We start from the raw sequence: 18,366 nt of genomic DNA on the forward strand, positions 1-18,366 counted from the left end.
GGGGCGTGCAGGAGGCAGCCCATCGATGTTTCTCTCTCACATCGATGTTTCTCTCTCTCTCCCTCTCTCTCAAAAAAAATCAATAAAACATATTTTTAAAATAGAAATCTGAATAAACTGTGGACTTAAGTCATGAATAATGTATCAATATTTGTCCATGAATTGTAACAAAAGTACCAGCCTAATTTAAAATGTTAATTATAGGAGAAACTGTGTGGGGGGTATAGGGAAACTTTCTGTACTATTTGTGCAACTTTTCTGTAAATATAAAACTCCTAAAAAGTATTGGTTTATTTTGCAAGTATAATTTACATTCAATATTATTTTGTATTCTTTTAGATGTACAGCATTGTGGTTAGACAATCATATACTTTACAAAATGTTTCCCTTGATATTTCCAGTACCCACCTGGCACCATATATAGTTATTGCAATATTATTGACTATATTCCTTATGCTCTACTTTACATCCTCATGACTATTTTGTAATTACCAATCTGTATTTCTCAAACCCTTCACCTTTTCCACTCTGTCCTCCAACCCCTTTCCCCTCTGGCAACCATCAGTTTGTTTTCTATGAGTCTGTTTCTGTTTTGCTTGTTCATTTATATTGCTCTTTATATTCCACATATAAGTGAAATCATATAGTATTTGTCTTTCTCTGACTGACTTATTTCACTTAGCATAATACCCTCTAGGTCCATCCATGCTGTCGCAAATGGTAAGATTTCACTATTTTTTATGGCCAAGTAATATTCCATTGTATATATGTACCACTACTTTTTTATCCACTCATCTATTGATGGACACTTGGATTGCTTCCATAACTTGGCTATTGTGAATAATAATGCTGCAATGAACATAGGGGGTGCATATATTCTTTCGAATTAGTGTTTTGGGTTCCTTTGGATATATACTCAGAAGTGGAATTGCTGGGTCAAAAGGCAGTCCCATTTTTATTTTTATTTATTTTATTTTCTATTTTTCTGTTGGTGTTTTGTTTTATTATCCTCACCCGAGGACATTTTTTTGCATTTATCTTCAGATAGAGTGGGAGGGAGAGAAGGAGGAAGAGAGAGAAACATTGATACAAGAGAGACACATCGACTGGTTGCCACCCGCACAACCCCTACTGGGACCAGGGACAAACTGCAACCGAGGTATGTGCCCTTAGCGGGAACCAAACCCGGGACTCTCTGGTTTGCAGGCTGACGCTCTAACCACTGAGCGAAACCCGCCAGGGCCCATTTTAAATTTTTTGAGGAACCTCCATACACATTTCCATAGTGGCTGCACCAATCTGTATTCCCACCAACAGTGAGGGTTCCCTTTTCTCTATGTCCTTGCCAATACTTGTTCTTCATTGATTTATTGATGATAGCCATTCTGATAGGTGTGAGATGATAGTTCACTGTGGTTTTAATTTTCATTTCTCTGATGATTAGTGACATTGAGCATCTTTTCACATGTTTAGTGGCCATCTGTATGTCTATTTTGGAGAAGTGTCGATTCAGGTCCTTTGCCCATTTTTTTTTAATCCTCACCGAGGACATTTTTCAATACTTTGTTCAGATAGAGTGGGAGGGAGAGAGTCTCTAGAGAGAGAGAGAAACATGGATGTGAAAGGGACACATCGAGTGGCTGCCACCCGCACGACCAACCAGGGCCAGGGACAAACTACAACCGAGGCACGCGCCCCTAGCGGGAACCGAACCCAGGTCTCTCTGGACCGCAGGCCGACGCTCTAACCGCTGAGCCAAACCAGCCAGTGCCCGTTTTTAATTAAATTGTTTGGGGGCTTTTGATGTTGTATGAGTATTTTTTTAAAAATTATTTATTAATTTGTTTTTGTTACAGATGTTACTCATTCCCCCCCATTTGTATGAGTTTTTAAATAAAATTTGGATATTAACTTCTTATCAGATGTATCATTGGTGAATATGTTTTCCTATTCGGTGGACTGTCTTTTCGTTTCGTTAATGGTTTCTTTTGCTGTGTAAAAACTTTATAGTTTATCCCTGGCCAGTTTTGCTCAGTGGTTAGAGCATCAGCCCGCGAATCAGAGTCCCAGGTTCGGTTCCCACTAAGGGCGCATACCTTGGTTGCAGTTTGTCCCTGGCCCCAGTTGGTGTTGTGCGGGTAGCAACCAGTCGATGTGTCTCTCTCACATCGATGTTTCTCTCTCTCTCTTCCTCCCTCTCTCCCTCCCACTCTATCTGAAGATAAATGCAAAAAAAAAAAAAAACCCCAAAAACACACAAAAAACTTTTTAGTTTAAAGTAGTCCAATTTGTTTATTTTTTCTTTTGTTTCCCTTGCTTGAGGAGATATAGCAGAAAAAATATTACTAAGCAAAATGTCTGAAAAGAAAAAAAAATTTTTTAAAGAGAGAAATGTCTGAGATTTTACTGTTTACTTCTAGGATTTTTATGGGTTTGAGTCTTACATGTAAATCTTTTATCCATGTTAAGTTTATTCTTGTGTGCAGTGTAAGGTGGTCTAGTTTCATTTCTTTGCATGAATATGTCCAGTTTTCTCAGCATCACTTATTGAATAGATTGTCTTTACCTCATTGTGTGTTTTTGCCTCCTTTGTCAAATACTAATTGAGCATATAAGTATGGATTTACTTCTGGGCTCTCTATTTATGTTCCTATATGTCTGTTTTCATGCTAGCACCATGCTGTTTTGATTACTATGGCCTTGTAGTATAGTTTGATATCATATTGTGATTCCACAAATGTTGTGTTTTTTTTTTTTTTTTTTCGTCCCAAGATTGCTGTGGCTATTTGGGGTCTTTTGTGGTTCCCTATACATATCTAGATTATTTGTTCTAGTTCTGTGAAATATGTTATTGATATTTTGATAGGATTTGAGTTGAATCTATAGATTGCTTTGTGTAGTATGGACATTTTAACAATGTTAATTCTTCCTATCAATGAACATGTTATATGACTCCATTTTTTTATATCTCCTTTAATTTCTTTATTCACTGTCTCATAATTTTCTGAAAACAGGTCTTTTACCTTTTTGGTTAAATTTATTCCTAGGTATTTTTTATGCCATTGTAAATGGGATTGTTTTATTATTATTTTTTCTTTATTGGTTTTATTTTATTTATCTTTACCCGAGGACATTTTTCCATTTTTTGTTCAGACAGAGTGGGAGGGAGGGAGGGAGGGAGGGAGGGAGGGAGAGAGAGAGAGAGAGAGAGAGAGAAACATCGATGTGAAAGGGACACATCGAGTGGCTGCCTCCTGCACGACTCCACCAGGGCCGGGGACAAACTGCAACTGAGGTACGTGCCCTTGGCAGGAACTGAACCCGGGCCTCTCTGGACTGCAGGCCAGTGCTCTAACCGCTGAGCCAAACCGGCCAGGGCCAGGGCTCTTTATTGGTTTTAGAGAGAGAAGAAGGGAAAGGGAGAGAGAGATAGAAACATCGATGAGAGAAACTGGCTGCCTCCTACATGCCCTCTCTGGGGATTTGTTCCACAACCTGGTCATGTGCCCTGACCGGGAACTGAACCGGGACCTCTCAAGTCCATGGGATGACGCTCAACCACTGAGCCACACCAGCCGGGCAATGGAATTGTTTTCTTAGTTTCCCTTTCTGATAGTTCATTATTGGTGTATAAAAATGCAACAAATTTCAGGATATTTACTTTGTATCCTGTTACTTTACAAAACTTATGTACCAGTCCTAGTAGTTTCTTGGTGGAATCTTTAGGGTTTCTCAACATACAGAAAAAGCAATTTTTAAAAGATGCTGCCAACTATGTATTTGTGCCCCTTTAATGCTTGGTTGAGCACAGTTGTGCAGAATAAGACCTGTCTCTCTACACATTTTTTGAAGCAACAGCTCCCGCTGCCTGAGATTGACCCACACACTCCAGGTCCTTTGCTCCCTGGGGAAATATTCATTTCCAGGTGGAAGGTTTTGCAGCCTGCATAGGGCTGTCCGAAGCTCCAGCTGTGGGGCATGTAGACTCGGAGTAGCACTACAGCGTTAATTCACTTCTGCCACTCATCAGTGCAGTTCAGTTGAAAGGGGGGCTGTTTTGACACGGAGGACGGTAGAATGCTTTTTCCTTTCCTTTTCAAAAACTCTTTATTCCTTTGTCTCTGTTCCTTGTAGGGGATGAGCTGGTACCCTTTGTAGGGTGGAACCTATCCATGCTTCTTCCTTTTCCTTCCTCCCACCTTTTCTCCATTCACCACACATGAATGTTCTTTGAGTAACCACTCGCTTCCAGGTGTTTGGATGGGTCTTGGAGGTAAAGGACGAATGAGATGTTGCCCTGCTCTCGTGGAGGTCAAAACAGAGCAGAGGCCCCAAGGAAATTAAGTATACGTCCACACAAAAACTCATACTTGCATGGCCACAGTAGCATGGTTCACAATAGCCCAAAAGTGGGAACAACCCAGATATCCGTCAGTTGATAAATGGATAAACAAAGTGTAGTCCAGCTGTGCAATGGACTATTATGAGCCATGAAAAGGAATGAAGCACTGACATACGGTACAATATGGATGAACCTTGAAAACAGTATGCTAAGTTAAAGAAGACAGACACAAAAGGCCACCTAGTAGGTGATTCATTTATGGGAAATGTCCAGAACAGGCACATCCAGAGACAGAAAGTGGGTTAGTGGTTGCCAGGAGCTGGGGGAGGGTGTGTGTGTGGGTGACTGCTAAGGGGTACAGGGCTCCCTTTTGGGGTGATAGAAATGTTTTGGAACTAGACGGAAGTGATGATTGCACAGCATGTGAGTGCACCAAATGCCACTGAATCATGCATTTAAAATAGTTAATTTTAGCCTGGCTGGTGTGGCTCAGTGGATTGAGTGTCATCCCACGGACTGAGAGGTCCTAGTTTGATTCCCAGTCCGGGCACATGCCCAAGTTTCGGGCTCAATCCCCAGTAGGGGGTGTGCGGGAGGCAGCCGATCAATGTCTCTCTCTCACATCGATGTTTCTATCTCTCTCTTCCTTTCTTTAAAAAAAAAAAATTAATAAAAACATTAAAAATAAAATAAAATGGTTAATTTTATGTTATGTGAATTTTACCTCAATTTTCTAAAAAAAGGCAAGCTTCTAATAAAGTCAGAAGGTTTTAAAGAGGCATTTCATGTACACACTGCTCTGTCCCTCTTCTCTGTAACCCCCTACGCTGTCAACAAGGGAGAAGGGTGGTGCTGGTGACTCATGAATACATCCAGGGTCTTGGGGTACAGGAAGCACACAGCCTATGTGCACGGTTACCCCAAATTGCAGACTGATGGTGGATGCACCACTCCTAGTTCCATCCAGCCCACACAGCATTTAAAAACTTTAAATTTGTTGTTAAACCAGAGATCTGACACACAAATTCTAGCTTTCTGTCTTTTCTTGAAGCAGATCTGCCCTTCACGTGTGGTAAGCACCACCAGAAAATGACAGTCCACCACTCCTGTTCAGCTGGGTGTCGGAATTTTCTTCCAGCTCCTCTCTCATTTATGCTGCCTGCCCTGTGCCCTTCGATGCCTGAGGCTGCAATTCCTGTTCTAGAATCAGCTAGAATCATAACTTACCCCACGGACAGGGCACTCGCTGTCTGCCAGGCTGGAATGTCCACAACATATTCTCATTAGCTCCTCACAGCAGCCCAATGAAGCAGGCAGAAGCCAATTTCACAGGGGAGGAAACAGGCTGGGCTAGAGGACCACTCGAGATCGAAAGAAATAAGTTGGCAGAGCTAATGCCAGTCATTGCTCTTTACTGCCCCCTTGTGCCCAGTCAGCACATGTGCACCAACCCCAAAGGCTTCAACAGGGAAGTAGCCCTCTGGCCTGGGGAGCATCTCTCACTGGCCCAGCTGGTCACCAACTCCTCCTGCCCGAGGAAAACTGCACTGTTGTGCAGCCGGCACTGGCTTCAGTTCTCATCAGGATGTGATTCAGCCTCCCAGTCCTGGACAGTCCATGAAGATCCTACTTGGCTGCCAAATCTAGCTGACTGTTGCTAGGTACTGCCTGTCAAGGTGGGGAAAGCATCCAACTGCTCAGTGACGCAAACTGGGAAACCAAGGAACTGAGTAAAACCGCGTGTCTGAGAGTCTGGAAGCGAACATCCGCTTTGCGGCTCTCCAGCGCTCCGCGTCTAGGTCTGAGCCTCCGTTTTCCTCGTCAGTAAAATGGGAATAGAGCTAGTACCTACTTTTCATTCATTTCACAAATATATTAGGTGCCTAGGCTCTGGGAAATGTACAGGGCTGATTGAGAAGGGTAGTAACACAGTTTGGAGGGGGTTGTGAGCAGCTTTCTGCCAACTTGGCCAGGCTCTAGTACCCAGTTATCTGATCAAATGCTAGTCTAGGTGTTGCTGGAAGGTATGGGGTAGATGTAGTTCAAATCTGTAATCCGAGGATGTTGAGTGAGAGACTCTCCTTGACAATGTGGTGGACCTTGTGCAACTGAAAGGCCCGAAGGTTTTCCTGAGGAAGAAGGAATTCTGCCTCAAGACCAGCATGGAATCCAACCTGAGTTCCCAGCCTGTCCTATGGCTTTTAGACTTGACAGACCTACAACTGAGTAAGACAATCCTTGGAATAAATTACACACACACACACACACACACACGTACGCACACACACATATACATATATACACACACATATACATATATACACACACACATATATATACATACATAATCATATATACAAAAAAAATATTAAAACATAATATATCTAGCCCTGGCCGGTTTGGCTCAGGGGTTAGAGTGTTGGCCTGAGGTCCAGAGAGACCTGGGTTCGGTTCCCGTTAAGGGCACGTACTTCAGTTGCAGTTTGTCCCTGGCCCTGGTTGGGCCCTGTGGGAGGCAGCCACTCGAAGTGTTGCTTTCACATCGATATTTCTCTCTCTCTCACTCTCTCTCCTTCCCACTCTATCTGAACAAAAAATGGAAAAATGTCCTCTGGTGAGGATAAAAAACAAACAAACATAATATATCTATATCATGAATAAAATATACATACTTATATGTATAATTGTATATGCACAATACAAATAAACACAATAATAGTATATGTTAATAATATATACAACAATAATAAATACAAATATATATTATATACGTAATGAAAACCAACTAGTTCTGTTTTTGTGTGTGTGCGTGGTTTTTCTTTTTCTTTTTTAAGAATGCTGACTGATACGAGAGGGAAGGAAGATGATAATCAAGTAAACAAATAGATGAACAAAGCAGATGGTGACAGTTGCAACAAGGCAAATAAGCATGATAGAGGAGGAGCGGTAGGGTACAACTACGGCGGGGCGGGGGGGGGGGTCAGGGAAGGCCTCTCTGAGCAGGTGACTTTTGAGGAGAGACTGAAAGCAAGAGGTTGGCATCGTGGGAAGACTGAGGGAAAGGCATTTCAGATGAAAGGCACAGCAGGTGCAAAGACCCTGAGGCTGAATAAACTTGATGAGTTCTAGGAACAGATCAGAAAGCGGACCAGGGTGTCAGGAGCAGAGAGAGCAATGGGGAAGGAGGAATGGATGAAGGATGTGGGGTGGGAGGAGGTCATGAGGCTGAGGCACCTGGCACAGCCCCCAGAATCCAATGGATATTCAATAAAGGTTCCGGATTATGCTGAGAACTGGAGAAGGCGACTCAGCAGGACTCCAGGCTCCTTGGAGGAAAGCCCACAGCTTCCTGACAAAGGCAGAGCAAATACCCATCCTGCCCATCCACAGGGCTGTGGCTTTCAAGGCCAGGCAAGACCTTGTTATTTCCCCAAATCCCAGGAAAACCTCAAATTACACAGAGCTAAAGCCCTGCCATGAGCCTAAGGTGGATCCAGATGGCTCTCTGTAGAGCCTGCTCTCAGCAGTGGGCAATCCATGGAAAAAGTGGGGCTCCCCTTAATATGCAAGGCATACAGTGAGGGTTGCATGTGGATTGACTGTGTCCTCCCGGGAAGATAATCCAGTTACTAGCCCTCAGTGCCTGGGAATGTGACCTATTTGGACACAGGGTCTTTGTATATGTAATTAAGTTGAAGTCATACTGGATTATGGGGGCCCTGAACCCAAAGAGTGGTGTACTTATAAGGAGAAGGAAATTTGGACAGACACTCAGAGGAGAAGGCCGTGTGAAGATGGAGACAGAGGTTGAAGTGATGTATCCACATGCCAAGGGATGCCAGGGATCGCCAGCAGGCACCAAAGCTGGAAGAGGCAGGAAGGATCCTCCCCTTAGAGCCTTTGGGGGTCGAACAACCCTTTCACAGGAGTCGCCTAAGACATAACAGTAGCAAAATTACAGTTATGAAGTAGCAACAAAAATAGTTTTATGTTTGGGGGTCACCACAACATGAGGGACTGTATTAAAGGGTCGCAGCATTAGGAAGGTTGAGAACCACCGTGTTAGAGGGAGTATGGCCTCACTAGCACCTTGATTTTGGATGTTTAGCCTCAGAACTGTGAAAAAATACATTTTTGTTGTCTTAAGCCACTCATTTTGTGGTACTTTACTATGGTAGCTCCAGGAAACTCATGCATCCTCCAGTATGAAAGCAAAATCCCTCACCTGGGCTCCCTCAGAACGTGGCATCTGTGAACCCTCCAGCCTCATACCAGTGTCCAGCTGGGCTCTCACACTGCATTCCCTACCATGCCAGGGTCTTCTTTGCCCCAGTGCTGTTGCACAACCTGTTCCTTCTGCCTAGAGCACTGCTTCCTGCTTTTAGATATTCTGTTAAGTTTGCAACTACAGCAGAATAAAAATGTATAAACAAACAAAATCCATAGCCACTTAGCTGATGCACCAGTCAGACGTCTAATCCTGCACCTGCCTCTCCTTAGTTATGAGACCCTGGTCAAGCCCTTTACCCAGGTTCTCGGTTTCCCCACTTAATCTTTCTTCAGTCCCTCAACCTGCTTCTGCTGGCCTTGGGGCCTTTACATGTGTTACTCTCTCTGCTTGGAATGCTCAGCTTCTATCTGGTCAGACCCCACCCAGGAACTCTCCAAGGGCCAAGAACCCACCTGCAATTTCACACTGGGTTGTAAGGCTAAAGGGGACAGCCTGTCTCTGCCCCAGACTGTCAGTGCCTCATGAAGGCAGCTGTCTTGTTCTCCACGTGTCCCCAGCATTTCATCCAGGGTCTAGCATTCAGTCGGTGAGATCATTAGAATGAATTAATGGAGAAAACGAGGCAGTGAGATAGATAATCCCCAGGCTGCCCTCAGCTCAGGCTCCATAGGAATCTGCAGAAGGGCAGGAAGTGAAGAAAGAGACGCCAAGATAATGGCAGCAGGAGGGGGCTGTGGGCACAGGGCAAGGGCTCCGACACCCACTGAGAAGCTTGAAGATGCCCAGGAAAGGGCTCACTGAGATGGAAGGAATAGAACTGTGGGTTGTCTGGCACCAGACAGAGGTGCTTATGTTGAAATGCAGCTGGACGCGGCATCAAGGAGCTGCACTCATTTCTTCCAGAATGAGGAAGACAGACGCCTTGGCAAAGACACACTCACGACCCAGGGCTGCACAGGGAGGCCACTATTTTGCAAACACTGAACTACTGAAAAGGGAGCAGCTGGGGGAAACTCACTTGAAATTCACATTTGCAGCTGCAATCTGCTCCATTTTTATCTCCACAACACTTGGAAGAGGGGCTGTCTTTTAAAATTGGGGTGGGGGCAGGAAAAGGTATTGGAATGAATAAGATACAAGCTAATAGGAACAATACTGCAGGTGACAATGACTTTGGGCAGTCTTCATCATTTATTTAAAAAAAATTTTTTTTTATTGTTTAGAGAGACAGGAAGGGAGAGGGGGAGAGACAGATGGAAACATCGATGAGCGAATAACGATTGGCCGCCTCCTGCATGCCCCCCACCGGGAATTTGGCCCACAACATGGGCACGTGCTCTGACTGGGAATTGAACCGGTGACCGCTCGGTGCATTGGCCAGCGCCAACCACTGAGCCACACCAACCAGGCACAGACTTCATTTAGATATCCCATCTTAGCCATCTAGCTCTACACACCTCATTGAATTCTCACAACTTCCTGAGCCAGGGATGAGTGCCCCTATTTTATAGGTAGGAAAACCGAGGCACAAAGATGCTCTGAGAGTTGCCCAAGGTGGCCGAGCAAGCCTGCTGGGGTTTGAATCAGAAGGTCCTCAAAGTCCAGACCCAGGAGTGCTTTGGTCTCAGCAGAGGCCAGAGATGCTAAGACTGTCTGACGACCCCTTGGAACCCCAGGCATTTGGTGCTAGAAGGAACCTACTGAAATCACTCCACGTGATTCCATCTTTTACATGGGAGGAAACAGAGCCCCTTACACCATGAGGAAGTGACTGCTCTCAAAGCCAGTTCTTGTCCACTTTAGAGCATTTTTAACTACATCAGAACTTCCTTGCTAGAAAACAATCCTTAATTTGCCCAAACTGCCAAGTCTGGGTGTCATGAGACCCCTTAGCCAGGCATTAGCACTCTGTATCTCATAGAGTTGAAGAGAAGGATTTATAGGAGGGAATGTGGACAGGAAAGGACATTCCAAAGGGGAAAGGAGAGGAAGTCAGTCCCAGGGCAGTGGCCATCCTTTCCCAAAATACTTGTATTCCTGGAGACAAACTCCTGCAGACAACAGTCCTGGGCAGACAAGAGATTCTCAGCTCTTCTGAGAACCGGCACCTCTCGCTATAAAGAACCACACATGCCTATGCAAAATGTGGACTGAAAATGATTAGCTTCGGGAGAGGACTAAATTCAAATTCAAATTCAAATGCAGGTGACGCCCTCACGTCACAGCTTCTACTTGGACACAGCTGACAGGGAGCTCAGGACCTCTTCCACAAGCCCAGTTAGTTTTTGAGCAGGACCGGTTGTTAAAAGCATTTATCAGACCATTTGAGCCCACATATTCTATACTGGACTCAAACCTGCATCCTTTTCATGGTTGTGCATCCGCCTAGTTTCTGCCCACAACGCCCTCACCAACCGAGATTTCTGGAGCTGGAGATCTCTTCAAAGTCTCTTTCCAGGTTGAACATGTTCAGTCTCTTTGGCTATTCCTTCCCAGATGGTTATGTAACAAACTCTTGGTCATCATCTCCTGGGGGTAGTTTTTGCATTAAAGGGGGAGGGAGATGAGTGGTTGTATCCAACCAATGCTTAGGGGAGCCTGTGCAGAAGATACTTTCTTTTATGAAAGCGACGCCTTGATGGAGGAGAAAAGAGAAGGAGCGGGGGGCAGGGAGAGAGAGGCCTGGTGGCTTATGCATGTCAGCAATGGATGCTCAGGGCTTTCTTTCTACTTGTTTTTATTCCTTCCGGCGACTGTCTTTCATTCACCCACTCTACTGAGCACTGACTATGCCAGGCTCTGTCCTCATGCTGGCATATAGCAGTGGTCAAATCAGAGGCCCCTGCTTTCATGGGGTTCCCTTTGGGGAGGAAATAGACCTTAAACAAGATAAACATATAAAATATTTAGCGTAGCCAATAATGAGTCTCCTATGGCTGCTGTAACAAATTACCAAAAACGTAGTGTGGCTTAAACCAACACAAATGTATTCTATTATGATTCTAGAGGCCAGAAGTAAGTACCAAATCAGTTTCCCTGGGTTAATGGCAATGTGTGAGCAGGGCTAGCTTCTTCTGGAGGCTCCAGGGGAGAATCCGTTTCCAGCTTTCCAGCCCGAGGCACTTGCATCCGTTGGTCCATGGCCCCTTCCTCCCCTGACTCCCATCTGTTACTTCCACCATCATAGCTCCTACTTCTGTAGTCAGACCTCCTCTGCCTCCCTCTTATAAGGATCCCTGTGATGACACTGAGGACTCACCTGGATAATCCAGGATCATCTCCTCATTTTAAGATCCTTAACTTGCCCTGGTCGGTTTGGCTCAGCGGTTAGAGCGTCGGCCTGCAGTCCAGAGAGACCTGGGTTCGGTTCCCGCTAAGGGCGCATACCTTGGTTGCAGCTTGTCCCCGGCCCTGGTTGGTCGTGTGGGTGGCAGCCACTCGATGTGTCCCTTTCACGTCGATGTTTCTCTCTCTCTTTCCCTTTCTTCCTCTCTCTCCCTCCCACTCTGTCTGAACAAAAAATGGAAAAATGTCCTCCGGTGAGGATAAAAAAAAAAAAAATAATAATAATAATAATAATCAAAAAAGATCCTTAACTTAATCACATTTGCAAAGTGCCTTTTGCCATTAGGAAACATTTTCAGGTTCCAGTGGTTAGGGTGTGGGTATCTTTGGGTGCCATTAATCAGGAACTTGGGAGGTTGTAATAAAGGGGCCAGGAGGTCCTCTCTGAGCAAGTGGCCTGTGGAAAGAGACCTGAAGGAGGTGAGGGAGGCATGGGTGTCTGGGAAAGAGTGTTCCAGGCAGAGGGAATAGCCAGTGCAAAGTCTGAAAGTCAGAGGCAGCTGGGGTTGGAGGGGCAGGAAGAGGACAGAGAGTGATGGGAATAAGCTCAAAGAAGCAATGGAGACTGAACCCCAGATTCTCTGTGGGACAGGCATTTGCCCCAGGAGTTTAAGCAAGGGTATGACACAGTCCCTCTGGCTGCTGCAGGTAAAAATAGACTATAGCCCTGTCCGGTTTGGCTAGCGGTTGGAGCGTTGGCCTGCGGACCAGAGAGTCCTGGGTTTGGTTCCCATTAGGGGCACGTACCAAAAAAAAAAAAAAAAAAGACTATAATCTGATTCATGGGAACCTAGGTAAGACTACTATAATAGTCCATGAGATAGATTTATAAGAATGTTTAGAATTTAAATTTTTTAAAAAAATTTTAAATTAGTTAATTATTATTATTTTTTTAATTCTCATCTGAGAATATTTTTCCATTGATTTTTTTTTTTTTTTTTTTTAGATAGAGTAGGAGGGAGGGAGGGAGAGAGACAGAGAAACACCGATTTGAGAGAGACACATTGATTGGTTGCCTCCCACACAACCCTGACTGGGGCGGGGATCAGGGATAGATGTATGTGCCCTTGACCAGGAATCAAACCCGAGACTCTTTGGTCCATGGGCTGACACCAACCGCCAAGGCAAACTGGCCAGGTCATATTTAGAATTCTTAAAATAGTGTGGAAATGGGAGCTTTTTTGTGGCAAGGGGTGGAGTGGAAATAAATCTTAAATAATGCAGCAAATATTCATTATGGGTCTGGCCTGGTCAACTGGTAGTGTCTCCTGCACCCCACCTTGGAGAATTGCCAGGCCCACTCCCTCTGCGGCTGACATGAAGATCTGGGGAGCTATACCTGGGAAGACCTTCATCCTGCCATTCATCCTTCACATCCACGTTTTCCATCCGGAGTGTGGCTTCTGTTGTCCCCATGGGATCTGAGACGAGGCACTGCTGGAAGCAGAGCAGGGATGAGTTCTGAAGGAGAGCCATGGATGGAGGTTTTACTGAACAATCATCATAATAACAACCCATCACCCATGTTCAGTATTTCAGATCCAGCTACTAAGAGCTTTTGCATCCATTGTTTTATTGAATCATTGTCCAGCCCCATGAGGCTTCTCATTTCATAGGTGAGAAAACAGAAGCAAAGAGAGCTAAGAACACCCATGTGGATTTGGAGTGTGAACCCAAGTGAGAGGCTGAGGCTCCAGCTACAAGTTCCCCTCCCTCTAATGCTCTGAAATCCACCTTCCCCAGGCCTCATCACCCCTTCATTATCTTAGACTCCAACTGGGAAGCCATAAAGCAATTAGACTCATTTATACTAAAGTGTTGATGACTGACACACTTAACTTTCCTTGCTGGGATTGACACTTTCAAACAGGACCTGGTCAACCCCAGTTCATTTCTATTTGCTCCAGGTCACCTACCCTGCCCCTTTGTCTCCCCTCCCCCAAAGAAACAAATCCTGACAACTTGCTGACCTGAGGGCTGATAGAGGCAGACTGGGGTTGGAAGTCAGGATCATAATTATTACCAACCAAAAAAAGCCAGCTTTGTTTTTACTGTTCTAGGAGCTGACTGGGGGCAGGGATGGGGTGGACACAGCATTCTAGATGATGGCTTAAGTGCTGGGCTGTCTGGGAGCAGAGTCTGCTGCTGAGTGAGACTGAATCTGGGTGTACCCCGGGGCATGGCACACTCTCAGGTCATTAACCTCTCCAGGCCTCAGTTTCCCCATCTGTAAATGAAAGAGTTGTGCTACAAATAATCTCTATGATACCTTTTAGGCATAACATTCTAGAATCTTATGACCACAGGTTCTGTCCTCTTATTTTATTTTGCTATTATTTTTAAATATGTTTTTATTGATTTTTTTAGAGAGAGAGGAAGGGTGAGAGATAGAAACATAGATGTGAGAGAGAAACATCAATCGACTGCATCCTACATGCCCCCCACTGGGATAGCACCCACAACCTGGGCATGTGCCCTGACTGGGAATCGAACTGGGACCTCTAAGTCCATGGGACAATGCTCAATCCACTAAGCCACACTGGCTGGGCAGCTTCTGTGCTCTTAAACTAGTGGTTCTTGCCCTGGCCTGTTTTTCTCAGTGGTTAGTGTTGGACCAAGGACCAAAGGGTATCAGGTTCGATTCCCAGTCAAGGGCACATACTTGGGTTTCAGGTTTGATCCCTGGGATCCTGCGAGAGGCAACCAATCCATGTGTCTCTCTCACATAAATGTTTCTCTCTCTCTTTATCTCCCTTCCACTCTAAAAATCAATGGAAAAATATCCTCCGGTGAGGAGTAACAAAAACAACAAAATTATATATATACCAGTGGTTCTCCATTGGAGATTCTGATCCCCCCACCCCCGCCCACCAAGGGACTTGTGGCAATGTTTGGAGGCATTCTGGGTTGTCACAGTTGTGGTTGAAAAGAACTGGGGATGATTCCCAACATTCGACAGTGTCCAGGATATTATGATCTGGCCCCAAATGTCTATAGATCTGAGACTAAGAAACCCTGTTTTAATCCGCAGGTTTGTGAAAGAACTTCAGGCATGGGTTTGGCTGTCATTATAGAGAGCCTACTGTGTCATTGCACCCCATCCTCCCATCCTCCAAACAGCTCCTGTGTTGTTATCCTCACGTGCTAGAATCTGAGATCCCCCACCTCCAGCCAGCCCTTCACCTTCCCTGATGCCCAGCTGCCCTTCTGTAGAGCTGGTGCATGGCTAACAGTTCAGATGTGACATCCAAAGCCCTCCTTAGCCCTGGCCGGTTTTGCTCAGCGGTTGGAGCATCGGCCTGTGGACCAGAGAGTCCCAGGTTCTGTTCCCGATAGGGGCACGTACCAAAAAACAAAACAAAACAAAATAAGCCCTCCCTGAACTGGACCACTGTCCCTAGAAAGGGTGGGTCTGCATTTGGGATCGTGGCTCAGAGAGGGAGTACCCAGAAGGAGCCTGAGACAGGTGAGGGCCAGGCAGGCAGGGAGGAGATGGCTACAATTAGAACCTCTTCCCTACTTCTGCAAGAGTTTCTCACTCAATTCTTTTCACTGTCCTCAATGTCGTCATTCATTCATGGAGGAGGGACAGTGAGACGCAGTACGCAGAAAAAAAAAAAAAAAAAAAAAAAACTCTTCCTGACAGTACAGACAACCACCACCACCCAGAACCTTACTGCAAGTGAAAATTCATTTCCTATCTGAAGGGAGTGGTCTTTTGCGTTGGTTTTCCTTATACTGAGCTGGGTGTGACCTCAGCCCCCAGGAAGGATCCATCCATCCACACATACCTACAGACCATGAAGCCACACAAGTCGCCCCAAGATCCTCTAAATGTGGTGTGGGTACCCCACCCCCCACGTCCTGTCCACTCCCACTCTCCCATCCTGACTTCACATTTAAGAATGGCAGGTAAGGCAAAAGCTGGGATAGCTGAGAAGTGTTCCTTAGCGCTGTGGTGCTGAATTATTAGCACATCACGTTCAAGTTCAGAGAAAGAAGGAGGAATCTGCGTTCAACCATCTCCCTTCCTCCCACCCCACAGGCAAGCCTTTATGTACACATCTCTCAAATCCTTTTTCCAGATCGCTCCCGGTGTTATAAATAGGAAAGGCACAGGGGTGGGGGACATGGACATTTTAGTCTCTTAGGAAGCGTCTCAGAGAGGGGCTGAGGGTTTTATCCGCCTAATCTCCACACACGTCCCGAAAATTGTGCGATTCTTTCCCTCCAGGTGAGCGGTGGGCACGGCAGGGGGAGTGTAGGTGTGAATGCGGACGTGGAGAAATGGATGGGTTCCCACCCAAAGAGTCAGGACCGTGCTTCTCCTCTCCCACCAGCCCATCAGCCAGAAGGGGCTCTGCAGCAGCAGATGCCTGGGGCACCCCTCCTGGGCAGGGTCGGGGGAAAGGAAGCTGGACTCACCTCCGCGGTGAGTGCTGTTATCTCCGAGGCCTCTCCTGGTTATGCGCAGACAAAGGCGAGCCCTGCGCGGCTGCAGCCCGGCATCCCTGGTCTTCCCAGCCCAGTCCCTGGGCTTTCAGAGCGTGTGAGGAAGATGCGCGCAGGGGCGGACTCTGCATCCAAGCAAGGTCACCCAGGGCAACGTGGCCTACGCAGAGGGGCGCTTTTGTCCAGGGGTGGGAGCGGCTTGCAGCTAGCTGTCGGCTCCCTCTCGCTCGGCGGCAGCTGCGTCCCCTGTCATCGTCGCAGCTTATGCCTCTAAGGTATTTTCTTCTTTCCAGCTCGCAGCTGCCCAAGGCTCGGCTTCCTTAAGATGGTTAATTACGCTGCTTTTGAGTGCGGGGTGGGCCGGTGGGGGCAGGGCTGAGCAAAAAGCACAGCCCCCTGCCAGAATCCGGGGCTCTCCATTGGCTGGGAGGGAACATTTCCAAGAGCCTCACCGGTGGCAGAAGCGGAAATGATTTTTCTGATGGCGCATCACAGATTTAAAAACAAAACAAGGAATAAATAAATAAATAAATAAATAGATAAATAAATGGTTGCAATGGCCTCATTCCTTAGATAGGAGAAAAGGAGGGAGGAAAGATACCTTCAGGATCCCATTTAATGTCCCTCGGCCGGCCACTCCCTATTGATTGGGCCGTGTCTCAAGGCCGGGGATGTGTGCTGGAGAGACAAAATCTTGTCAGGCACATTTACTCGGGGCCACCGAGGGAAAGGTGCTCCTCACGTTGTGTACTGCGGTGACCTAGCCCTGGAGGACTTCAGGAGGACAGTACAATGGTGTGGAGTTAACAGTGAAGCCTCTAAAATCAGACCAGAAGTGAGTTTGAACCCCGGATCAGCCTCAGTTTCCTCATCTGTGAAATGGAAAAATGGGACTGGTGTTGCAGCATTTAATGGGATAATGCACGGAGAGCGCCTAACTTGGTGCAGGAGCAGGAGAAAGGCTCTATGCATATTTCGTGCTTACTGTTTCTATTCTCAGGCCTGTAGCAGGTTGAATAGTGCCTCTCTCCCCCATAAAGATATGGCCATGTCCTAACCCCTAAGGGGAATCCTTATTTGAGAAAGGAGTCTTTGCAGATGGAATTAAGTTAAAGATCTCCAGATGAGATCATCCTGGATTTGAGATGAGCCCCAAATCCAATGACAAGTGTCTCTAAGAGAGGTGAAGGGGAGAAGACATGTGAGAGGGGAATGCCCTGTGACAGTGGAGAGAGAGATCAGGGTGGTGCATTTATAAGCCAAGGAACACAAGAATTGCCAACCAGAAGCTGGGAGAGGCCTGGAACGGATTTTCCCTCAGCCTCCAGAAAGAGCCAATCCTGCTAGCACCTTGATTTGGGACTTCTGGTCTCCAAAACGGCAAAGGAATAAATTTCTGTGGTTTTGAGGCACCTGGTTTGTAGTACTTTGTTATGGCAGCCCCAGCAAAGTAATACATGACCCCAAGTAGGAACTGGTAGGAACTTATGCTTATTCTTCTCTCCAGCCCCTTAAATCACCACAGTGGGTTTTTGCCTGTTCGGTGAACACATTAAGTTTATTCCCACCACAGGGCCCTTGCATGTACTGTTCCATCTGTCAGGGATGCTCTTTCTCTAAATGACCATATTATTTAGGTGTGTCGACGTAAGAAACATTCAAACCTATAGAGATTTTTGGAAGTTCATTTGAACCAAACTGTCATCAATTGCTGGGAAGCAAGATATCAATGGATTGAGATAATGCTCCAGAGAATGGCAGTTTTGCACTTTATTTTATACATTACAATTAAAATAGGAGACGTAAGTGGGTTACATGAAATCCATTGGTGATAGATTAGGGAGGCAGGAGAAAGCAAAGTGAGGAAACCTCTGGAATTGGATAAAAAGTAAAACAATAGACACATACATCTTTTACATAGGTGGGTACAGGATAGCTAACAGTTAACAATTAACTCAGTAACAATGAGGGGATTTGTGGTCTGCGAGTGCTGCCT

At 45.8% G+C, this 18,366-nt stretch overlaps 1 protein-coding gene across 1 annotated transcript in view; it reads right to left on the reverse strand.

Moving 5' to 3' along the window:
* Nucleotides 1-16,648, reverse strand: part of ATCAY (ATCAY kinesin light chain interacting caytaxin) — a 36,981-nt gene extending 20,333 nt beyond the window's left edge. Inside the window, exons 1-2 of the mRNA XM_036241993.1 lie at nt 16,344-16,648; nt 13,258-13,379 (exon numbers count right to left, since the gene is read on the reverse strand). Of these exons, the coding sequence (XP_036097886.1) occupies nt 13,258-13,334 (77 nt within the window). The 5' untranslated portion in view covers nt 13,335-13,379; nt 16,344-16,648. The remainder of the gene's footprint in view (nt 1-13,257; nt 13,380-16,343) is intronic.
* Between the last annotated feature and the right edge of the window lie 1,718 nt (nt 16,649-18,366).

This window comes from Molossus molossus, unplaced genomic scaffold, assembly GCF_014108415.1.
Source record: "Molossus molossus isolate mMolMol1 unplaced genomic scaffold, mMolMol1.p scaffold_m16_p_4, whole genome shotgun sequence".
Taxonomy (NCBI): Eukaryota; Metazoa; Chordata; class Mammalia; order Chiroptera; family Molossidae; genus Molossus; species Molossus molossus.